Source organism: Odontesthes bonariensis, chromosome 22 (genome assembly GCF_027942865.1).
Source record: "Odontesthes bonariensis isolate fOdoBon6 chromosome 22, fOdoBon6.hap1, whole genome shotgun sequence".
Lineage (NCBI taxonomy): Eukaryota > Metazoa > Chordata > Actinopteri > Atheriniformes > Atherinopsidae > Odontesthes > Odontesthes bonariensis.
The window spans coordinates 24,405,507-24,430,730 of record NC_134527.1 but is presented as its reverse complement, the minus strand read 5'-3'; the positions used below and the strand labels follow the sequence as shown (position 1 = coordinate 24,430,730).

At 39.9% G+C, this 25,224-nt stretch overlaps 1 protein-coding gene across 2 annotated transcripts; it reads right to left on the bottom strand.

Moving 5' to 3' along the window:
• Window positions 1–2,443: 2,443 nt before the first annotated feature.
• On the bottom strand, window positions 2,444–23,965 carry olfm1b (olfactomedin 1b). 2 transcript variants are annotated; one of them, XM_075455279.1, is made up of 6 exons: window positions 23,467–23,965; window positions 17,542–17,691; window positions 16,674–16,829; window positions 13,965–14,184; window positions 6,122–6,228; window positions 2,444–4,577 (listed from the first exon to the last, which is right to left on the bottom strand). In XM_075455279.1, the coding sequence occupies exons 1-6, from the start codon at window positions 23,530–23,532 to the stop codon at window positions 3,903–3,905; spliced, it is 1,374 nt and encodes a 457-aa protein (XP_075311394.1). In that variant the 5' UTR covers window positions 23,533–23,965; the 3' UTR covers window positions 2,444–3,902. The 2 variants fall into 2 exon arrangements, with proteins under 2 accessions (XP_075311394.1, XP_075311393.1); XM_075455278.1 differs by lacking the exon at window positions 23,467–23,965 and adding an exon at window positions 18,993–19,848.
• Window positions 23,966–25,224: the final 1,259 nt, after the last annotated feature.

The window sequence follows — 25,224 nt, the reverse complement described above, 5'->3', positions numbered from 1 at the left end:
ATATCCATGGAATCACAACTGTTTTTAATGCAGTGCAGCCTGAGAGGCTGAGAATCATTTTCATTAATATTGAGTTTTGGCCATGTGCCTTGCACAGAGTTGACTGAATATTCAGAGTCTTCACATTTTACATTGACAAACATTATTTTGAAATTGTTCCAGTTTGTAGACAGTTTTTTTTCAGATTGCTGAACATCTTCCCATTTTACTTCTGAGTCTCTGCTTCTCTAAGGTATTTTTTTATGCCTTATCATATTACTGGCCTGTTAAACTAATTACACATTTTAGTTTTTTAACATGTTATTAATTAACATGTTCTTCCATTTGTTTAATTTTATTTCCACTTTTTTTGCCCCTGTCCCAAGCTTTCTCGAGACATGATGAGCAAATCGTTTTCAACAAACAATGAAATGTCCTACTTTCAGCATTTAAAAGATTTTTATGTTTTATTGTGAATGAAATATTGGTTTGAGATCTGAAAATCATTCTGTTTTCATTTACATTTTACACAGCATCCCAATTTTTTTCAGCATTGGGGTTGTAGTTCTTCATCTGCATTTTCATTAATTAAAAACTCGACCTAATAATACTTAAATACTAATACTAACTATACACTATTCATGGTGTTCATTCAATACAGTAGTTACTTTAGCTGCATCTGTCCCTGCAGAGTCAGCTTGCTGAGCAGGAACAACTATGCTGACACCACGAACCATGAAACACATGAACGCTTCATCTACAGTACATGCAACATCTAAAAATTCAACGCAATAACAGAGTCAGTAGGGTCAAGCAAATATCTTTTTGATAGCGTGTCGTCTTTCCCACATACTGTATATTGGCTTGTGATTTTAAGTATTTGTTGATTTGTTGATTTTAACTGTAAATCCAAGTGCACAGACAAGTCAAGTGAAGTTGTATGTCAGTTTGTCAGCTTCGATGGTACCTTTAATTATATGAAAGAGGCCATAGACACAGATGCCCAGGAGTTGGTTGCAAGGCAGAGTTATGTATTGGAAAGGTCTTCAGTCATGACAATCTGTCATAAAATGTTGGGCTGCAAAGTAAAGTTACTGCAGTGTTATGCAAACCTTTTGCAAGCCTGTCGTTGGCTCAGGGACACTGGCTTTCTATCACTGATAAGTGGTTCGGTCCTTAGGGGAATGGTGTACATTACAGCTGGTCTGAGTGAGGTCAAATCTCTTGCTGTGTTTGTCCTTAAGTCCAAGAAATGCTGCAACAGTGATTGTGGCATTTAGAGGGCAAGGTATTCACAAGTTAATTAGCCTGCTTCACGATTTAAAACCTGGAGTAAACAAGTTATTGGTGGAAGAGAAAGCCAACCTGTAAAATGATTAAATTAAGTGTAACTGTCAAGTTTGTCGGCAAAAATGATGTGGAGGGTGAGGAAGTGGAGGTAGAGGGAGGAATGCTGTTCTGTCTTTTGATGCGCAAATCACTACTTAAAGATGCAAATTCATTCAGCTTCTGAGTGACAGCTCATTTTGTCAAACTCTGAACATCTTTCTTTCTCTATGTTTTTTTTCTGTCCCCCAAATTCCATCGCTCTCTTTCTGGGGAACAAAGTAGTTTGTGTTGGGCAAGCTCTCAGAGTGAAAATAGAAGCAATCATTTATTCATCGATTGGAACATCAGAGGACTAAGAGGCAGTGGGGGAGAGCGAGCAACAAAGAGCGAGAAATATAGAGCGGCTGAAGGACGGGGAAGAAAAAGAAGGATAGTAGTTGGGGTAAGTCAAATAGAGTGGAGATCAAAGGAGGGAAAATTGTTGAGTGAGAAAGAAGTAGGCAGTTTAGCTTCAGAAAGAAGACATCCCAACATAGATGATGAGACAAAAAATAAATCATTGACAGGGGTTATTTGAGTTAGACTGATCACAGGCCAGACTCAAGCTTTCTAACATTGGAGACAATAAGCTAAGAAATTTGTTTTGTGTTAAGTTTATGATGCCAAATGCAAATTCCTATTTAGGCTTAGGAAATTTAGTATGGTTTGGGCACCCCAAATACCTGAAAAAAAACATTAGAATATGTTTCTGCTCATCACTGAATGAATACATTTTTTTACTGAAGCGCTGCTCTAGTCAACACCACCTGAGGCTGAAACCTGTCACTATCCACAGTAACAGCCTGTAATTTTAGTGCACTTCCCATCCTGAACTGTTCTGTCTGAGTGTGTTGAACTGAGTAATAATGTTTCATTGCCTTTAAATTTCACTTTTCATTCGCAATAGGAGAATGTGTCATTTCAAAATGGCGTATAACCTCACACAATCTGAATGCAACAGCAGATCTGAATGGCAGCTCTGTGTAATTCGAATGAATAAAAACAAGAAATAAGAGCTGGCTAGTTTTGTAATTGTGTGGCTATTATGGTTTCTTGACGCTTTTTAAGGCAACGATCCAAGGATAAGTTTTCTCCATTTTATTGACACGAATCATTAACTATCTCAATTCAGATACAACACATGTCCAGCAAAGCGCGAAAAGAGTGAAAAGCTTTCGTCCTCAGCAAGAGTATACATTTAAACAACATTTTCCTTCACTAGCAGTGGGGAAATACATGACAAAAGACAGGATTATCCTCTAAAAAAAACAAAAAAAACCTTTCCCTACTTCAGGCGCATGATGTTAGTTGAAGACAAGAGAACCAGGTTTCCTTGTCCAAGATACAATACTTCATACATTCTGTTATTTTTTTTACTTCAGAAAGGTGAAAGCTAGATAGATTCCTCCTACACAATCCAAATAAACAAGTACAGAGGCAAAAGCGGTGCCAACAGTTACAGTGATACAAGAATATTCTTTTAAAAAAAAGATATCAAAGAAACAGAAATAAACAAAACTGCAACTAAATAGAAAAAAACAGGAAAAAAGTAAATATACTTGAAAATCCTTAAAATCCCAAAGGCGTCTTACCTTGTTCCGCCTCCCACTTGATCTCTTCTTTCTTCTTTTTTTTTTTTATAGTATCATACAGCAAAAGACATTCAGAGGAGCAGACTGGGGTGATAGAAAACACTCATGCAAAGAAAGCCTTCACACATAGTCACCAACACAGGAAAAATCAGATCAAAAAACAGCGCTGTCAACAGTCAGTGTCTTCAGGTCTTTTAGTGGGTGATGTTATTGTTGTTTCTCTACAGACTTTAGATTTGCTACTGTACTTGATAAAAACAATGTGACAGACCACCTCCATTTGGCTATCAAGTCTTCTGTATTGACTGACCTCCCACTTTTGTCCATTGGACATGGGGGTCCAACAGTTTATTAATAACAGTCCATGTTTCAGGACCCCCGTTGACCACAAGAAAAGTTCGTCAGGGAGGACTTTGGCAGAAGAACATGAGCCGCAGGTGTGAGCTTAGATGAATATTCCATGATATAAAAAAGTGTGATGTTTCTTTCTTTTTGGCATCCGTTCTCATTCTTTTTAGTCTGATATATGTTCTACTTTTACAATCATTTTCTATACGGCAAAAGATTAAAGAGTTTCATTCCAAAACAAAATGCCTCTAAGAAAAGGATAGCAGCTATCAAAATAAAGCCTACAAACTATTGAAGTCAGATGTCATATCGACAACTTGACTTACAAAACATTATTGTGTTCTTACAATCAACTTTTTCTTTTTTGTGATACCATCTTACATAGAGTTTTATATGTCACACTTTGGAATGAAACCCTTTAATTTTAGATTTTTTTTTTTCAGAAGCACATTCAATAGACTTTGCATTCACTGATGATGCAGTCTCAGAAATGATTTGAGTTATAATAAATAGAATGGTCTCGCCATAGTCTTTTCCTTCGCAGATATATATATTTTTAATATAGTGAGATTTTCTACACAGACGATATATATTTATGTTTTAAATCCATTTTCATTACAGTTCTTCTGAGCGGATGACGTGGAACAGTGTCACATTATAGAGAACCTGGTGTCCATTGTTCCAAGCATAGAGGGCACGGTCACGTGGATTGTAGTCGAGCATGGAGATATGTGAGTACTTATTTTGGAAGGCTATGTCGATGTACTCATAAGTAGAGGAGTTGGTTGAGTAGGCGTAGTAGACTTTGGTGCCTCCCGAGTAGCCGTTGGTGACGTAGAGTGTGCCACAGATCATAAAAGACTCTCCAGCGCTCCTTTTGGGGTGGTTGGTGGTCCAGCTCTTGATGATCTGCAGAGTGTTGGGGTTCAGCTTGCTGATAACAATGTTGCCGGCATTCTGGTTGGTAGCGTAGACAGCCCACAGACCGCCCTCGTCCACCATCAGATCAATGTCAGAATGGCCTCCCCAGGCGTAGTGATACGCATTGTTAAAGCCGGCGTAGTCAAGCTGCCGGGACTTGCTGATGGAGGACGTACGGAAATCGAACTTGATGATGACATGGCTCTGGAATTTATTGAAGTAGATGGAGCCGTTATAGACCACCTGACCTGTTCCTGACCAAGGGTGGGGCAGCCGGTGGGATGTGAAGTTATCAGTCGTCATAAAGTCATGTATAGACTTGTACTCCCGTACAAAGCGGTTGTTATGATAGCCATCCATGTACCAGACCTAAACATCATGACAAGAAAGAGAATTTTGCCTTAAGATTAAAGCACAACACTACTCCAGAGCTCAAAGTCTCATTATTTGTCTGTGTGCCCATATGAGTGTCATAATCTTGCATGCAGATCACACACAGAATAAATCAAATCACACCATCAACAAGCATCCCAATTAAGCTAGCACTGAGACTTCTTTAGGAAGCAAATGAAGCTGAGATCTAGCAGCTTCTGAACTGTTCAGACGACAGCCGTAAGGTGGCAAACGTCAGGCCTTGTGGGGATAATGCCCGTCATTCCAGATAAAAGAATTTCAGCTGCTTCCCTCTGGCCCTGTTGGTGGTGGGCTAATACCTTCCCTACTCAGCAGGACTGATACTGCTAAAGCCTGCCCACTACATGGTTCCATGTGCTGCTGTGATTGACCAAAAAATTATTCACATCAAGAAAATAGGCCTTGACAAATAAAAATAAGAGGCAAAGATAAGTAGACACAGAGATAAAAAGAAGTCCAGCAGACAGGTCTGCTCCTGTCAGTTACATTCAGTTCTTCTCTTGTGTCTTTAGACGATGCAGCACATCTCTCATGTGGTCTGCTCAAAATACATTAAGTAGCCATTAAATACATTAAATACATTAATACATCAACTAAAAAAGTTGCCTTTCCTGCAGGCTAAATATTATCTTAACTTTCTTTATTTATCAAATTCCTCCAATTTTCTGTGAAAACCACATTCACATATTCTTTGCATTTCACTTTGATGGATTTTAGTAATGAAGACCGAACTATTAACAGAGTCAACAGACGGCCTACTACGCAAAAGGGAATCAGAGGAAATCAGCTGCAAAGTAGCTGGAATCAGTTTACATTTGAGGTTATCAGAGTTCACTATGCGAGTTGTTTGTCCATGTAAAAGAGGTCATTTCTAGCTTCAGAAATCATACAACTTTTAACTAGCAGATTTTTCAGGTGCTCATTTCCTGAATGACAACACAGGAAAGGGTTTTGGTTTGGATTTTTCTAGTTTTAGGGGGCTGCAACCAATAAGTGATATTGGCATTACAGAATTTCAATTATTCAAACCAAAGATGTTCAGTTTACAATCATAAAATTGAAAATATAGTACATGGGAAAAGAGTATATTTTTGCTTAAAAAAAGTTTTAAAATCAAATAAAAACTATGATTAATTATGCGTATCACCTACAATACAATGCTCTCAGCATCAACCAAACAATGGTGAGGAAACTGCACTAGATTCCAAGGTTTAATCGACTTGCCCCTTCTGCCATCCCCTTCTTCCTCCTCTGTTTTTGGTCAAGTTAATATGAGGGAGATGTGGAGAGTTATCAGTGTCTTGAAAAGAGTAATTACAATGTAGTAATTTGAAATTTTTTGAGTGCAAACGTGCTATATGGAACAATGTAGTTCTGTCAGAAGACCTGGTTGAAACCGAACAAACCAAAGTCCAGAACCAACATGTTAAGTTTCCATCAGATTAATGGCAACAGGTGCATGTCTGAAAGATGCTTGTGTGACTTTGTGCTGTACGTACCCGAGTATCACCTTCAGGTGCCAGAGGATCAGTCATCCAGGAGCCAAACCTGGATCCGGATGTCTTCATTGTGATGGGATCACTGATGCCCGTCAGTTTGCCACATGCTGCAAGGACAAAAGTGAGATGGGAACATCTGCAGTAACACCCCTTTGGGTTTTCAACTTAATCCAAACTCTGCTTGCTTGTATTTACTTCAAAACCAAATGAATTTGCCTGAAGGATGAAGGAGTTTATGTCCAACTTGTTGCTTTGTATCTGCACTTCTCTTTGCAGGATGTACTCTACAAGAAGTACTTATTATTCACTTCACACATGCAGATGCCTGTTTTACTCTGAAAATTGACATGTGAAGAGGTGAAAGAAGTGAAGAATAAGAAAGGGAGAGCCTCTGTTTATTCTGCATCTGTGTGAAACTTGTGAGCCGCCATAGTGTAAATTAATGTTGATTGAGGTGTGAATGTAAATTTGACTATCTAACACTGGGCTCAGTTTCTCTCTTTTCTCACAGATTAATGCACCCTCTTTAATAAGCACAGGCAGAGATGGGAGACGTGGTTTTACCCAATGACTATGCTTTTCGGTACATCCATTTCTTAGGCTGTTTTATCAGACCGTTTTTCACAGACAAAGGTCAATGAAATGATCTTCAAGAGTTTATCTAATCACACGGATGGAGTGAGTCAGTCTAATAAGCTAATTCAAAGAGTTGGACTGTGACGACTGCTCATTTGAGATTTTCATTAGAGGCTTTCTCTGTGAAGCATCCCATCCATTAGTCCCTTTTGTTACGGCCCTATCATCTCTCGTGTTCTTCATTGTTGTTAAATGTCATGTTACATTTTTTCTTCTTCAGCTTATTAGGCTCCTTTATGTAACCTCACCAATACTATCACATTTCTGTCTCTTACATAATAAAACTTGTGGCTCTCTGTTGGAGCTTTTTGCGTGTCTCTATTTGCAGCATATGTCGTGTATGTGCGAATTTGTGGGCATCTCACCTCGACTGCAGCTGAGAGACACAAGCACATGAGCAGCATCTACTATTTCTATTTGGGGTTGAGTCCCTTATATAACCCTCAGTGGAATGAGAGTCTGCATTATATCATTGGCCATTGATTTATTTATTTCTTTTCTCTAATCATGTGTCTATCTTTAGATGACCATTACTATTGTAGGCTTCTGGGAAGTACACTGATGGATCTGGATTCTAGAGCTGCACACAGGGTCTAATCCCCTTTTGGCCTAAATTTACTTGGCATGAATGAGAGAGCAGTGCACGTAGAAAACCAAATGGGAAATGCAGTTGGTGTAACAAAAAAAACCATTAGCCCTCAAATCAAAATGTTGTTTTAGATCTGAAGCCAACACTTGTTTCCAGAAGCTTCGGAATGAAAAGTCTTTTTTTAAAGTTAGAATTTTGGTTATTTGATACTTTTATCATTGATGAGCTTCTCTCACTTGTTTAAGGGGCTCGGTTGGGAAACGGGTAATGTGAAAATTTGCACCAATCAGGAAATAGTAGAGATTTAAATAACACTAAATGGCACATTTTCTTATCATTAAAGTAGTCATACATTATCATACATTGTCTCAAAATTTTTTAGAGCTTAGTATTTAACTTGATGAGTATATTCTAATACCTTTAGGACTTACATACAATTTTTTACTTAAGGTGGAGAGAGGAGGAATTAAGTCATAGAGTGAGGCTGAGCCAGTTTTTAATGAAATAAAATATTCTAATTTTGTTCTTTACAGACTAAACTGAAAGTAGAACAATGGTAACAGAGCAGGTAGCTGAGGTGTTTATATACAGGAGTGACCTTCCTGGCCCATTCATCTGTGTTTCTGTGTGCAGGGGCTGGATTTGCCTGAAGCTCTATACACCTCCACACTGCAGGGCCACAACACAAGGAGATTTATTTATTTGATTATTGCCCAGCAAACCGGCATGTCCTGTTGATTGATTGCTATTGTGTCCCATCAGCCGCTGGGCTGTTAGTCTCTATGGCACAAAACAGCTTGAAGGACAGCTCTGTTGAGACTCTAGTTACTCTCTTTCACCTTTTCTGCTTGTCTTCACTTTCTCCTTCCCAAACACCACCCTTTATCAGTTGTTCCCATCTATTACTCTGTACTGGAATTTCTTCTGCCCCCTCCATTTTTCACATGCTGTTTTTCTCTATGCAAATGTGGCTAGTGACCTTCGCCAGTTTAATCTCAGTAGCGGGAGAGTGTTGGGAGTGTATTTGTGTGCACTATGCATGAGTGCCTCTGCAACTGTGTGAAGATAAAAGGAATAGCTGTCCTCTGTTCTGCCTGAGCCATTCTCGCAGTGTGACTTGCCTTCATCTCATCTGATCTTGCCCACACACTGTAGTTAAGTCCCGCAGGTCGCTGCTCTCCTGTCTTTTTGCAGCCTAACCACAGACATAAGAAGTGGCATGTTCTTTGAACTGAGGTTGAAATAATGGAAAGGATGACACATGACAACCCAGGGTTCAGACCAGGATGCAGAGTTGTAGTCTTACACACTTCTCTGCAGCTTCCCACCTGCTGCTACCCACCCAATCAATTAACACAAAAGGAGCAAATCCTCTTGTGCAAAAAGAAATTATTAAAACAAAAACTTTAACTGAACAAAAACATCAAACTATTAAATGTGGTTTGCTGAATATCAGATCTCTCCTTTCGAAGTCTCTGTTCGTGAATGAGTTGATCTGTGATCATCATATTGATATATTTTGTCTTACGGAAACCTGGCTGCAGCAGGATGATCATGTTAGCATTAATGAAGCAACTCCCTCTGACTGTTTAAATGTTCACGTTCCTCGAACCACAGGCAGAGGAGGAGGAGTGGCAGCTATTTTCAGATCAGGGTTACTAATCAGTCCCAGACCCAAGATTAGTTTGAGCTCTTTTGAATCTCTGATTCTCAGTTTTTCCCACGCAAAGTGGAAATCCCAGAAACCTCTTGTGTTTGTTGTTGTGTATCATCCACCTGGCCCTTATTCTGAGTTTCTGTCTGAATTCTCAGAGTTTTTATCCCAGTTAGTGCTGAGTACAGATAAAGTCATTGTAGTGGGTGACTTTAATATTCATGTAGATGTTGAAAATGACAGCCTGAATATGAACTTTAATTCTATATTGGACTCTATTGGATTTTCTCAGAGTGTTCACAGACCGACTCACTGCCTTAATCACACCCTTGATCTTGTGCTGACTTATGGCATTGAGAGTGAACAGTTAACAGTGTTCCCTCATAACCCTGTCTTATCTGACCATTTTCTGATAACCTTTGAGTTTACATTACTTGACTATACAGTTTCTGAGAAGAAATTTACATATAGAAGGTGTCTATCAGAGGATGCTGTAACCAGATTTAAAGAATTAATTCCATCATCCTTTTCTTCACTGCCATGTGGAGATATGACAGAGGACGACTACCTAAACTTTACTCCAGCAGCACTTGACTCTCTTGGTGACAGCACTATAGTTTCAATGCATACAGCACTGGACAATGTTGCCCCTCTGAAAAGGAAGGTAATCAGTCAGAAGAGGTTGGCTCCTTGGTATAATTCACAGCTGCGTGCTTTAAAGCAGACTGCAAGAAAGCTGGAGAGACAGTGGCGTTCCTCTAATTTAGAAGAGTCTCAGTTAGTCTGGAAAGATAGTTTAACAACGTATAAGAAAGCCCTTCGTAAAGCTAGAATTGCTTATTATTCATCATTGATAGAAGAGAATAAGAATAATCCCAGGTTTCTTTTCAGCACTGTAGCCAGTCTGACTAAGAGTCAGAGCTCTGCTGAGCCAGTTATTCTCAGCAGTGATGATTTCATGAGCTTCTTTATTAATAAAATTGTTTCTATCAGAGAGAGGATTGATGGAGTCCTTCCCACTATTATCAGTGATGTATCATCAAGTACAGCAGCTTTAGAAGTATCTTTAGAACCTGATTTGTATTTAGACGGCTTCTGCCCAGTTGATCTCTCTGAACTAACAACAGCAATAGTCTCTTCTAAACCATCAACTTGCGTTTTAGACCCAATCCCAACCAGACTGTTCAAGGAGGTTTTCCCATTAATTGACACTTCCATATTGGATTTGATCAATCTGTCTTTGTTGACAGGATATGTACCTCAGACTTTTAAGGTTGCTGTAATTAAACCTTTACTTAAAAAACCTACTCTTGATTCAGAAGTGTTGGCTCATTATAGACCTATATCCAATCTCCCTTTTATGTCTAAAGTTCTTGAAAAAATAGTTGCAGCTCAGCTTTGTGATCACTTACACAGAAATAATCTGTTTGAAGAGTTTCAGTCAGGATTCAGAGTGCATCATAGCACAGAAACTGCACTGCTGAAAGTTACCAATGATCTCCTCTTAGCCTCTGATAGCGGACTTGTGTCTGTGCTTGTTCTGTTGGATCTCAGTGTTGCATTTGATACGGTCGATCACAGTATCTTATTACACAGACTTGAACATGTTATTGGGATTAAAGGAACTGCATTAGGCTGGTTTAAGTCATATTTATCTGATAGATTTCAGTTTGTTCTTGTAAATGAAGAATCTTCCTCACACACCAGAGTAAGTCATGGCGTTCCCCAGGGTTCTGTGCTTGGACCGATTCTTTTCACTTTATACATGCTTCCATTAGGTAACATTATTAGACAGCATGGCATAAATTTCCATTGCTATGCTGATGATACTCAGCTGTACTTATCTATAAAACCAGATGAACCCAATAGGTTGGTCAGACTACAAGCATGTCTTAAAGACATAAAGACCTGGATGACTCAGAACTGTCTGCTTCTAAATTCAGACAAGACTGAAGTCGTTATCTTTGGACCTGAGCGTTTCAGGGAGAAATTGTCTAGCTATATAGTTACTCTAGATGGTATTTCCTTGGCTACTAGTTCTACAGTGAGGAACCTTGGAGTTATTTTTGACCAGAACTTATCATTTGACTCGCATATAAAACAGGTTTCTAGGACTGCCTTCTTTCACCTTCGTAATATTGTTAAAATCAGGAACATCCTGTCTCAGAGTGATGCAGAAAAACTAATTCATGCATTTGTTACTTCAAGATTGGACTACTGTAATTCTTTATTATTAGGCTGTCCCACATATTCTCTGAAAAGCCTTCAGTTGATCCAAAATGCTGCAGCCAGAGTTTTGATGAGAACTAACAGGAGAGATCATATTTCTCCAGTTTTAGCTTCTCTTCTTTGGCTCCCTGTTAAATTCAGAATAGAATTTAAGATTCTTCTCCTTACATATAAAGCTCTTAATGACCGAGCTCCATCATATCTTAAAGATCTCATTGTAAGATATTTTCCTAACAGAGCACTTTGTTCCCAAACTGCAGGTTTACTTGAGGTTCCCAGAGTTTCTAAAAGTAGAATGGGAGGCAGAGCCTTCAGTTATCAGGCCCCTCTATTGTGGAATAAGCTGCCAGTAAATGTCCGGGAAGCAGACACCCTTTCCACTTTTAAGACCAGGCTTAAAACTTTCCTTTTTTATAAAGCTTATAGTTAGGTCTGTTGAATCTGATAGTGTGTCTGCTAGTGTGTCTTGTCCTGCCTCCACCTCTGGCACCCTCTATACTTTCATTACCCCCTACCCGAACCAGGGTTTGAATCCCATTCCCGCTTATCTTACCTCTTTTATTTCTCCCCCTACCCGAACCAGGGTTTGCATCCCCACCCCGCTGTGACTGGTGTGCAGTTGGTGAGAGGCTGAGGTAGCTTGTGGCTGTAAAAAGATGGTTGTTGTGGTGTGAGGAGCAGATCTATATAGGGAGTATAGGGAATTACTCACTGAGTCTGGTCCTTTATTTTATTATTTATTTTTTCGTTAGCACAAGTTTCTTGTGTTTACCTTGAATAGGGATGGCTCAGGTAATCCTGAAACATCCCATAGTTAAGCTGCTATAGGCCTAGACTGCTGGGGGGCCTCATCTGTCACACCTTTCCTCACTCTCTTTATGTATATGTGATATTATTGTGGTCATTAACTCGTGTTTCCCTGTTCCAACAGATATCCTTTGAATGGTGTTACAGTGCCGCCGCCGCTGCGGGCCCCCCCCCTTTCTGTCTTCTCAAACCCCAGCTGGTCGAGGCGGATGGCCACCCTTCCTGAGTCTGGTTCTGCCAGAGGTTTCTTCCTGTTAAAAGGGAGTCGTTTCTCTCCACAGTCGCCTCAGGCACGCTCAGGCCGGGAGATTGGACCGAAAAACAAAAAGTTTTCAGTGCAATCTGTTGGTTTTCTTAGCTAGGAAATTGTTTTTGAATTGGCTCTATATGAACGAATTGGATTATTTTATGAATTATGATTATTATTAATTAATTGAATTCCAATTGGCTTGAATTGGACTTACTATCTAAGTGCCTTGAGATGACATTTGTTGTATTTGGCGCTATATAAATAAAAATGAATTGAATTGAATTGGCTCCAGGCCAATAGGTTGAATAAGCGCATGTATGTAGGCAAAAAGTAATGACACAAGAAGCGACTGGTGAGCTGAGATTATGTATTAGCTTTTTCTTTCTTGCGTTTTTATTGTGGATGAATTTAATTTATCTGCAATTGCAGTGTGTCCAAGCTTTCTACAAGGAACAGTGGGCATTGTAGCCAAAGTTTTTCCCAATTTTCTTTCTATCATCTTGCACAGTGAATAATTTGAAACAGGGACACAATATACCCGTGATGTGCTGTGTGTAAGTGTCTCTGCTCTTGTAATATATCTTAGTCACCGTGTGGGTGTGCATCTATTAGCACTCTGGGCTGTGACACAGGTGTGAAGAGGCTGACACGGGGCTAAAAGCAAAGATAAGATTGATGAGATTGTGCAAGCTGAAGATGACAGCGCTTTATGCTCACTTCATCTGTCCAAAGCTACATATGTACGTGTACCAGTGGAATAAAGTTACACGCCTCATATCTGAATTACATATTTTACTATCCCACTGACCCATTGCTTCGAAAGACGCAGCAACATATCAATAAAATTCTTCATTAAAGACTTCTCTCTCTTACCTTCAGTGCGTCATCCACATTTTACACGTTCAAATGACATCCTTTCAAAGGAGGTATCGCTTCTCAAATTTCTGAAATTGCTAATTTGGAATTTAGAATTTTCTTTCCTGACTTGTCTAAATCATAATGGAACAGATTTACATAATGTATGCTTAATGGGTGTTGGGCAAACAACCATTCTTTCTTTTGGGAGGGGTCCTTAAAGAAACAGGAGCTAAAATGAAACATTTCAGACCAGGGGGGGGCAAAATGTGCATACAAAAAATACAGTCTGAGAAAAATGGCTTGTTCATTTAATATTAAAACATGTTAACTTTTTCCGGCCGAACCCCAAAATACAACTGTTAACCTGTAAGTGAGCATAATGTATGTGCTTTGAAATAAAAGCTGTGAAACAAAGAGACGCACCACATCTGATTTGGAGAAAATTTTGTTTCAGTGTTTCTTTGCAGTAAAAATGCTTAAAAATGGGAAGCTTACCTTCTTGAAATGCAACCCCAGAGTATATGCATAGTTCTTTAAAGGATTCAATCACTTGATGATTTTGACAATGTAAAAATGACCCGAAAAAAAGTCCATGGTAATACCAGTATGCCGACAAACAGAACCATAAGAATGCAATGGGCGAAGGAGTTTCTCGATTTCTCTGTGAAATGTGTATTTTGGTAGAGCATCAAAGCCATGGATGATGTTCTTCTCATATCCTGTATCATGTGAATATGCCTGCGGATGTCTTTCTGGCTGTTCGTGTTTATGCATGCACATGTTTGAAGCAGAGTGTGTGTCAATAACTTTCTGTGCCTACCTAATTTTTGCATGCATGCTCGGAGTCTCTCCTCAAGATTTGACACTCTGTTGTGAAGCTCCTCGTAGTCATAGGCCCCCATCTCCTCCTGTAGTTCGTTTAGAACTGACGTCAGATTCTGGACCTCCTCCTTAAATTGCAATACCAATTTGGCATCGGCTTTGTACTCCTCCAACACTGGTATCAACGGTCTAAGTTCCTCCATTTTCGCTTTTATGGCCTGAAAGGATTAGAATAAGCTCGGTTGAGTGTCATGCGCGCCAAAAGGAGACCTGCTGTCCATAAAAGAAAAGAAAGAGAAAAAAAAAAACACCTGTCTAAGCCTGGCTACTCTAACTATCCTATCCTGCCTCTTCACTGTTTGTGTCCGTGTTCAGTGTTTGTGTGTGAACAGCTGTGTTTTGTCTGTGCAAGTGTGTGTCAAACCCAGAGAATATTCTCCACCCGCTGGACGAGCAGAGCAGGTGGCTCCGTCCCGACAGTGAGCAGCCGTTAAAAAGCAAGCCCTCAGTACACCGACAACAATTGGGAAAGCTCTTTATTGGTCATCATTGTTTAAAATGCAACATCGTATTAAGGGTTACATGCTTTTACATGTCACACACAACAAAGTGTCTCGAATTTTTACGTTTAAAGTTTTACGCAGAGATTTGTTGAGTAACCAAATATGCATAGACAAAAGCCCAAAAATAAATCCAATGAATAACAGCAATTAATAATAATAATAAAAATAATAATAATAATAAATAATAATAATAATGTATTTACGCTTAGAAAAAGCTTTTAGATGGAAAACTTTAACAGCAGTAACATGCAGGAAGAGATCAGTGGTGGGTTGGTTTGGGACAAGGGTGGGGTTTCTTAGTCTTAATGGTGCTAAAAGGTAAATTAACTGTTTGATGCCCAAATACTCTCAGTACTGTGGCCCAGTTCAGGGGAATCTGGAATTGACCTGCCTCTTCGTCCCTGTGGCTCTCTTTACATGTCTTAAAGTTAGCCCTGCAAGCAAGAAAATGACAAACTGTTGACAGGAGCTAGAGCTTGCTAACCTAACTAACAGACACACAAAGGCACACACACTTGGTACAATGCACTTAAGATGTGTTACAGTAAATTGCATACATGCACTGAACATGGTGTTGGCAGCATGATGATTTCTGCATGCACAAATTAGAGAATCACACACGTGTAGCGGTCCAGGTAAGATGGTATAAATATGGAAGCTGCTTTGATTTTGTGGGTTAATGCACAAATGAAACTTAATTTGTCTGAAATATAACACCAAATTCCTACAGTTGAAGATTCTTGTAAAATATGTCTTAAACCATTCTTGATTAAAATAGTTTGCTATTAAAATGATTTAAAGGAGGTTTTGACAGTTTTATAGTCAAATGAATAAACAAAAAAACTATTCTAAGTCTTTAACAGCTGGTTACTGATTTAATTCCATATAATTTTCAATGCAAAAATTATTTGGTTCTGGCAGCTTTTTAACTCCTGAGATGTCTTGTTTCTTAATTGAAGGGATTTTTTTTTTTTATTTTGCTCCGTTTTTGAGCAAACAAAAACAAATGTCTGACATTAACGTAGGACTTATTCCTTTTTTCTGGCTTAGAATAATAACAATTTATTGAGACCATAATAATTTATTTTAAAATGGAAAACAAGTTGCTAATGTAGTAGTAAAAATTCTATCATTTTGATGAGGGATATCAAAAATTTCTGTGTAGAATTACAGATGCATCATATTAGAATTAATGTGAAACAATATGTCGCCCTATTTGCAAAAAAATTAGTTTCAGTGGATTTGCTCCTGAAACTTTATCAAATAGATGCTGCTGTCAAAGCCAATAAGCAGACATCTTGTTTTCATGCAACAAAGTAACATTAAATCAATTAAATGTCCTTATTCCAGTTTATTTAAGATTTCATCTCCATCTACATGTTTTTAAGTGAGTTAGTTAAAAACTGAAGATATGAATAAATGTCACAGCTATTACACAACATTCTGACTGTGATAATTTGAGATTTCTAAAGTTGAACGAAACAGAAAAATATTTTGTAGTTTTCAACTATTTGAGGATTGACAGGCACTTCTTTTAATCATGTCATCATCTTCTGACGCAGTGTAATTGTACCTAGACAGATAATGTGTTTATGTCTAATGATTTAACTAGTAATATTTCACCAATTGTCTTTCAAGTCATGGATTTTTTTGCAAAGCCAAACAACACAGCACTGTTGCGGGCACATTTTAGTTTCAAACTAAATGAAAAGGAGAGCCCAGTAATTTGGAGGTGAATATTTGTTGGATTTGCATTTAAAAAGGAGGTGATTACAGGCATAAATACAAACATTTACAGATGCACCATCCAGTTTTTTTTTGTAGAGTTTGGACAGACAGAGGCAGCTGCACCACTTAGGGTGTTTGGCTTTTATTAAACTATTATGGGACTAAGACATTAGGCAATTTCATTTTTTGCGGTTATTTGGCTGACAATCATCAAATAAAATGTCATAATGTTGACAGTTGAATTTATGAAACCATTTATTTAACCTCTTTAACTAAGAATGCACTATAAATTTCTTGCTACGCAGTATGTACTGACAGAGGAAACACACAAAGACTAAATGGTTTAGGCCATTAGTGATGAGCTACAGAGCAGCTATGAAGGAATGGGAACAATGGCTGGATCATCGGCTCCATACCTTGTATTGCTTGGCGATGTTCTGCTTGTGGTTCTCCTCCACCTGCCTGAACTTGGTCTCCAGACCACGAAGCTGAACCTCCATCTTCTCTACATACTGCAGGTCCCTCTGCGTACGCTGGTCCAGCACCTGGATGGACTGGGTCATATTCTGGACCTGGGATGCCACAAGTACATATTAGCCTGTATAATTCACCAACCCTCTTTTTTCACATGGTGTAATTGAAGTGTTAGTTGTACAGAAAATGCAACAGGCTTTCAATATGTTGTTTTGGCTCGGCATTCATTTCGCAGTGATTCACAAACTCTGACATCAGGCCAACTAGTCAGGGGCCTCAGACACATGCTGGAAGTGTAGAATGCATACTGTTAAGACATTTGCTTTCTTCAAAACTGTTTTGTTGCACAAATTCTTTAAATATATGCTAGTTACTCAGAAAAACTCGGGCTGCTTCTGTTAATGAGCAAATCTACATTTTTTGGGGGGGATTATCTAAACTTTTCCATAAAACATTGTCATTTGTAAAGTCACTCCATTTGTGTATATGAGGTAGTCTTTGCTCCCAGTCTGAGTATTGAGCTGGATTGCATCATTAGGTATGTTGCTTTGGGTGTGTGCAGTACAATATAAACTCAGTCAGTGTACAGCTGCCTCCCATGATGCTTTGGGTTTCCAGGGAGCTCATTAGAACATGATTTCTATTCTTGTCCAAGGGGCAAAGAGGTGATTGGGTGACCACAGAACTGGTTAAGCTTCTATGTTTTGCACATATGAATTTGTGTGTGAGAGAGATGAAAGGAGAAAGGAAGGTTACCCTGGGCATTTTGTGACTTTGATAGCAGTTGAGGGGTAGTTAACTGACAATTACCTTCTCCAGCAGCTGCCTCAGTTGTTTGGTGCGGGCATCCCGTGAACACATGGACTGCTGGGGTGCCACCACAGTGCAGACACACCTACCCTCACTATCCTGGGCAGAACTGTACACTTGCCACGATTCCTCCGGGTTTGCTGGCAACACCTTAATTGAAACGAGCAGGCAAAAAGACAAAAAGCAAAAGGTCAGAGGTGATACTTGGAGAGTGAGGAACAAAGCGGGAGGCTCATAAAAGCAACTCTGACAAAAGAAATGAAAAAGATAAGAGGGTATTTGTGTAGGAAATGTCAAAGGGAGACACCTGACTACTATTTTTACTTTGATTCAAAGACTTTCTTTTATAAAAAAAATTACCATCTGAACACAGGACAATCAGGCCCCGCCCATTCGTCACAAATACTAAACATTTTAAAACCACACCAGAGAAAAAGAGAGCCAATCAAAAGCACTGAAACTACTCCCATTATTCTGTGGGTTGTTTGTGTGGGTGTGCGTGTCTGTGTGTGAAAGAGAGAGTCAGAGAGAGAGAGAGAGAGAGAGAGAGAGAGAGAGAGAGAGAGAGAGAGAGCTCTGATATGTAAGAAGTATGACGTCGATTTTTTTTCATAAGAGAGAACCACTCCATTGACTAACCTGCTGATCGGATAAGAGCTTGACTATTGGGAAAGATATTAACCACTGCATCTGCGGTAAAATAAAAATAAAAACGACTGTACAGACCTGCTGATTGCTTTAATTAGTAAGAACGAGTGACTTCACAAAATCTAAAAAGGAGCAACCAGCTATCCAGCTACGGGTGTGCTGATGAGACAATGAATTTCAATGGAGCACCTGTCTACTCTCAGCTACTCAGTGCAAAAAAAGAAGAAATAATGATTGATTATGTGTGCAGGTATCTTCTCAAAATCATGGCATAAACATGGTGCATTCAGGATACAGCCCACAAGATTAACCGTATCCTTTGCGTTCACTGTTCTAATTATTCCCATTTTCTATTTTTAACCAGAGCGCGCGCGGGAGCATAACATCGAACGCTTCATTTTTGACTCTCCAGCAACTGCTTTGGGCGCCTCGCTCATTCACACGTTCACATTAGATAGCGGATGGAAGAACCGAGATTCCTGCTGTTTCAGAAGAGAAGTAATGACAGCGCTCCTGTATCCTATTTCACCTCTAAATACCCTAATCTGGCACCAGAGAAAAATAACCAACTTCCCACTTAGTGCAGGCTGCTTATGTCCCAACAGCCCAGTGGCAGCCTGAGCAGCATCAGACGCAGGAGGAAGAGTCTATGATGCCCCTCCAAGTCTTTTAGCTACTATTGCAGTCGCATGATAGAATCTCCCCTCTAAATTATGGACTACCCAAGCGCGCATGATTTATTTGCAATTCCTTCAGTAAAAAAAAAAAAAGCCAATCAGCCGTAGGAAATCTGTGCAACTTACTCCTGTACTCCGGTCTGGGTAGCCTCCCTGTGCCGCCGTGAGCCTGGTAGTATTAAGCCCCACCAGAGATGGGAGGGTCTGCGACATCCAGTTGGTGATCATCGCCATGGTACTCAGCACGACCCCGATCTTCAGCAAAGGCACCGTCATCTTTGCACTCTGCTCGGACTTTATTTAATCCTTCTTCATTCTACAAACTCCAGAGAGAAATAAGGGAGGCGAGTCTTGTTGCCCAGAGCATCCTGATGTCTCAACCGGGACTCCGTCTCGGCTCGTCTTTTCGTGGACATCTCCAAAGGACGCACTGTCAGTAGCGACAGAGAATACCGAAACAATAGGGTCGAGACAAAGACAAAGCTATCAGACTTGGTCCACTGAAGGATAAAAGGGCGCAAATTGAAAGCAGCAGCTGGAAACGTTCTCTGGACGGCTCTTCTTCCCTCGTTGTCCCGCGCACTGCTGCCTCTCCAATTCACCGTTACTATCTGGTTCACGCCCGACGGTCCGCCTCCTGCCTTGGTGCGCCCTCTGATTAAATGCCACTGACTACACGCGAAGGCGGCTCCAAATGGATGAGGAGGAAGGAGGAGGTACTACGATCCCTACAGCGCCAGACGCAATGATGTCAGCCAGGTTGGGGTTCGATCATATCCCATCTTGGACTGCGCTTTAGTCGTTCATAGTTGTCCGACACAGACTGTTCCTTGAGGGGTGGCAATGAGTAGTGCGGCTGAGGTCAGCCGACTATGATACTGAGAGATTATTTATAGCAAACCCTGACATTTCTCTCTCAACTGCCCTCATTGTCATAGACCCGAGCCTCTTCGGCACACTGATTGTCAGAGCTTTCACCGTAGTGTATGACTGCACAGGCCACATAAATCTAATACACTCACAGGATGTCGTGTTGCAAAGGCAGTGAAATGCCAGGGCTCATGCTTTAGATGCGTTACAGGATTCCTTCAGAACGAGCTTCTAATGCGTGTGACTCTGGCGCCATCGTGTAGCTCAATTTGGTGTTGCGGGAGAAAATACATGATTTATTTTTTCTTTCTTTTTTTTTTAAAGAAAACTAACGGCACACAATAGCCTATGAAAAATCTACATATTTGATTTTTTTTTTACATGAAACGTTAACGTAAGTAGCTTATTTTTTTATTAATCTTATAAGATTTGATGCATGCTTTTGTTTAAAATCACACCTTTCAGAGTAGGCGTATTTATTTCAACAGATGGACAGTTAATGAACGTAATCTGATGAACTGTATAAAATGCAGAATACATGAGCCCTCCGAAGTTACATAATGCATTTCTCTAGTAAAAAGATTGAAGGGAAGTTTGCAAAAACTGCACACAAATTCTTCTCTTGCCTTCCCCTTCTCTCCCTTTTCCTTTCCATCCATCTACCCCACATTTACAGCAAGTGACTTTTCATATTTTAGCTCACATTGCTGGGGTACTGTAAGGTACTGGCAGGGTCACTGAGGTATTGGTGGGGGTCAGTTCACCGCTGCGCTCCGCTGGCCTGTCGGGGGTTGTGTAATAAGGTATAGCACAGAGCTGATAAAAGATGATTCAATGAACCAATCAATCAATGAATCAACCATGTCAGATTATCAAGAATTTGTGTGTTAAGGATAATTTCATTAGAGTTGCACTCATTGCACAAAGATGAAGGGGGTTTCATAATGACTACAAGATCTGAAATATCTATATAAGAGAACTTTTATCATTATGACCATGCATTGTGGATTTGAGCAAATTGCTTGTTTGGTTTAACTTAATTAGTTTCACCTTTACAACACAAGACACGCATTATAAATTAAGGTGTAGGTAAAAGGTTTTGATTTTTCTAAACAAATAAGATGGTAAATATCCAATACACATCAGTAATGACCAAACATGAAAAAAACCATCAAAGCTTCATAAGACTAGTAGTGTGCTAGTAACAGTTTTTGTATTTTGTGCATTCAGTAGGATAATCACAGTGTCACATTCAGCATCCATTGTGTTAAGTGTTCATGAGGTACTGAAAAATCACATTTCCAGCCCGCGTGTACATTGCAAAATGCACCGTACCTCCACCTACTCCTCTTCTGCTCACTTTCGCTCCCCCTTGCTTTGTCACTCAGCCAGCCATACTGAATAATAAATAGCTTCAACCCCAGCTGCCAATCACACCACGCATATTGGAATGCAGTTAAACTCTGTCTCAGTTTCTCATATACAACCACTTATTTATTTATTTATTTATTTTCTTTACACACAAAATTCTGTAACTTCAAAATGCTCCTGTACTGCAACCTGTGTAGTGTATGTTGGATAGCACTGAGGATAGTTATTGCCATACGCAAAGTCCTCATATACATATAACCGCCCCCTTTTTTTTCTGAAAAGATAGTTTGTAGGATGATTATTAGGATGCATTATGTCCAAGGAGCGGTATTAGCAGTGCCATCTGTTTTGTCAGGTGTCATTGAGACAGTTTAGGATGTCGGCCCGCAGCCATGGGGGAGCCACTAGGTGAGCAACAGATGCCGCTCTGCCTGCTTACTATTCTTCTCGGTGTGAACACAGTGTAAAACCACCCAATCTCTCAGTGAGGTGGGACAGTAGTGAATGACTGAGGGCAGACGGAATGAGAGGGTGCAACTACTCAAACCTGTCACTGCTCCTGCAGCCAGATGTTAAGAAAAGAGCTGCCCTTGTTCATACCGTCCGAAACTGTGTGACGCTTTTGAAGTAAGGTGTTTAATGTGGTCATTGAGGGGGTACCAATGTTTAACATCAGCAGTCAACGCTTGGGTGGCTTTCTTTAGATGAGTAACCTGGCAGTAAAATGCGCTCTGTCTTTTTTTGTGTGCGTAGATACACCTCTCTCTTTTTATATCTGGCTTCAATCAGAGATGAGATGTGGAGACGCCTAGCTTTCCTACAGTGAAATGTACTGTGAGCTTTATGTAGGAGAGGTTAGCAAAAATAGAGCCTGTTAGTGTATCTTGTCGTTCTGTTCTCTTGGAAGGCAGCAGACAGGCATGGTTCTTGTCTAATATTGACTTACCTTCAAGAACATGACACACACTCTCAGGTCATCTGACAAAGACTGTCATTGTTATGTGTGCCTTGACCTGCACTGTGCAGGACTCATACCTACTGTCACAAAACCCTAAGTGAAACCAGCTCGCTTTCCTACTTTTTTCTGATGGCTTCCATCAATTTATGAAGCTGTCCTGTACTGTATAACCACTTCAGATTACAGACTGCAGGTTAAAACAGACTCCCTCCAAATATAACATCACACCTGGAATAACTGTGTGTAATGTTAAAAGCTCTGATCAAAACAACAGCTCCACATAAATGAAGCAAGCTGATAAGATCTCAACAATAATAATAATAATAATTAAAAAAAAGCTACCCTCTCAGTGCAGTGACATTTCACATAATTTTTTGGAGATCAATTGCTGGCATATTTCTCTCAAAGCAATATTCTGTCAATATTGTTCTAACACATTGGTTATCAGGGCCAGTGGGGCTTGCAGCAAACAATTTCACACCCACTTTATTGAGTTTGGGACTTGTGGTATATCAGTGGAAACAGAATTTATTGATGGTCCCTTGTTTTAAATTTTACTTTCTTCTACTTCTTCTTTTTGTCTTCAATTACCAACCAATAACAGAGAAGCCCATGAAATATGGCTTGGTGCTCAAGCAAAGGCAGTTGAATAATAACATTCTTCAGCTCAGATGCAGCAGGCCCTGGTGATGAATAAATTCACCCTTCCATTGATGAAAACCCAATATTTATGATGTGATGTTTATGACTGCTGTGCACATAGCGGGTAGTTCCAATAAACAATCACACATATGCATGTTAATAACTGTCAATTGTGTACTACTTCTGAGCTGAGTGGCTCTCCATTGTTGAATTGTTCTCCTCCCTTCACACAGACAAGTCACTCTGTGGTCATTGGGCATGCTCAAAAAACATCTTCCACTGTTTGACACACACAGTGTTTGATTGTGGTGCCCTGATTTACAACACTAAAGAGCAGCAGCCCATCATTCAACGATGGTATTTGTAGAGAAAGGCACAAACAACATATCACACCAGAATAGTGCTGCAATTGATAAATAGGACCATTTACTAATGAGAAAATTGACCGATCATTCAGTCTGTGCCCCCTTATCTGGCCCGTTTTTCAGCCCCGGCGGTGGAGATAGTGGAAGGGGCTCTGCTGGATCTATCCGCGCCCGTTAAGAGCGATGTATTCACATCATGTAATCCCACCCGTTAATCTGTTTAAGCGGGGTAAAGGGCCAATTCACCGGGGCTCCTTATTTTTTTTTTTTTATGAGGTAACCTGGTAATCTCTCGGCGGATCTGGAGCCAATTAATCGCGAGGTATAGCTTTTAAAATAGGAAGAAGGGGGTGGTGGTGTTAAGAAAAAAGAGAAAAAGAAAAAAGAAACCTACTTGGGTGAGTTCTGTGCCCATAAAGATGAGGAGAATCAGAGTCAGGAGCTTGCTCGCAGGCTGCATCTCTTGCCTCCGGTGAGTGAGGACCAGCGGTCTCACATGCAGATCGAGTCCCTTCGCGTCCCCCCGCACAGCAGCCCTTTCCTCTCGGCTCTCTTTCTGCGCCGAAAGTCCCTTGATTCTTTTATTATTGTGATTGTCGCTTTATCCCTCAGCAGCCCGGTTGCAGATAACGGCAAAAATCTGTTTCACAGAATCGTCTCTGTGCATATTCATTTCATATCGGGGAGCCTATCTTCGGTGCCTCTCCCTTTCGGTCGTGGCAGCACTTATTTAAAGCTGCGGCGGACTGTGATGCACATTGGGCTAAAGACGCACAGATAGTACACACGGCAATAAACCTTCACTCGGATATTGGCAAAAGTTTACCTCCCCGCCTCAAGCTGCCGTAGAAGCTCTCGATGAAAAAAATGAGAGACGGCTATGTTCATTGTCTGAAAGCGGAAGTTGCATCGCCAAGAGAGGGAAATTCAAATTGGCAGGCATATACAGCAGAAAAAAAAATGCCTCTCCAAGATGATGTGCTGCCAGATAGTGACCTACAGAAAAAGAAACTACCACCAGAGCTACACTTATCACTTAAAATAATTTTCTGATCAGATAAAACTGTCTTAGAATAAGAAGTTTACATCGTGAAGCCTGAAAATACTGAATAAAAATGATGAAAACTGTAAGTCTAAATCTCCTGGAAGGAGCTAAATGCAGGACTGTGTTTGATTTTTTTTCCACTTTTCATGCACTATATGTTGTAGGCTGAGATGAAATACCCTAAAGTGCCATTTTTACATGTAATTAAAACAATGCACAACTCTTAAAATGCAACACAAACACATCTTATGAAGGTCACTTTTCTTTTGAAAGGTTACTGTATTTAAGTGGGACCTGGCCTTTGTAAAGCAAGACACAAAAATAACATATCCAAAGGAATCTATTTTCTTCATAAGGTTGAAAATGTTCACATTATCAGTTTTTGCATTATGTCTCATTTTCCTCTGGAGTCATCTTTACAGGCCAGTTACAGACACATCTGTGACACTGAAACTGCACCTAGACTCTTAAAAGTTTGTTGTGAAGGAAGAGATCAAATGTGAGTTTGGTATTTTTGAGACTGTCAGCAAAACTGAAAAAAGCAGGGCAAAAAATCCTTAAGAAATGCAACGATTTTAGTTTTCCCTACTCTTCTTCTGGGAATATTTATTTTTTTACATAAACATTAGAGTACATTATATTAATGTACTAAACATAATCAGATTACATTTATTGAGTTTTGTTTGTTCAGCTGTTGAACGTGGCCCTTATGTCTCAACATCAATGTGAAGGAAAGGAGGTACAAAATTGCTACAGGTTTTAAATTCCCATTGATGAGGCCTCCCTTCATACAGACTGTGGTTGTTAACGTCTCCTTGATCTTCCTGTAAACGCTGATGCACCACTTAGGGCAGGACAAATCACATCTCAGACAGTCCATCCATCCATTTTCATCTGCTTATCCAAGGTCGGGTCACGGAGGTGACAGGTCCAGGAGAGAATCCCAGACATCCCTCTCCCCAGCAGGGGCGGCTGCTTAACCCACTACACCACCGACCGCCCCTAATAATTAATTAAATATAATAATTAGGCAAGGCATCTTTATTTATATAGCGCATTTCATACCACAGGCAACTCAATGTGCTTTACATAAAGACAAGGCATTTA

Excerpts from the sequence above, each read along its gene's own strand:
- olfm1b (XM_075455278.1), bottom strand. The coding sequence starts at position 19,142 with ATGACGGTGCCTTTGCTGAAGATCGGGGTCGTGCTGAGTACCATGGCG. Across the intron at positions 17,692-18,992 it reads ACCCAGACCGGAGTACAGGA|GTGTTGCCAGCAAACCCGGA; the intron begins GTAAGTTGCACA and ends GTTTCAATTAAG. Across the intron at positions 4,578-6,121 it reads CACCTGAAGGTGATACTCGG|GTCTGGTACATGGATGGCTA; the intron begins GTACGTACAGCA and ends CATGATGTTTAG.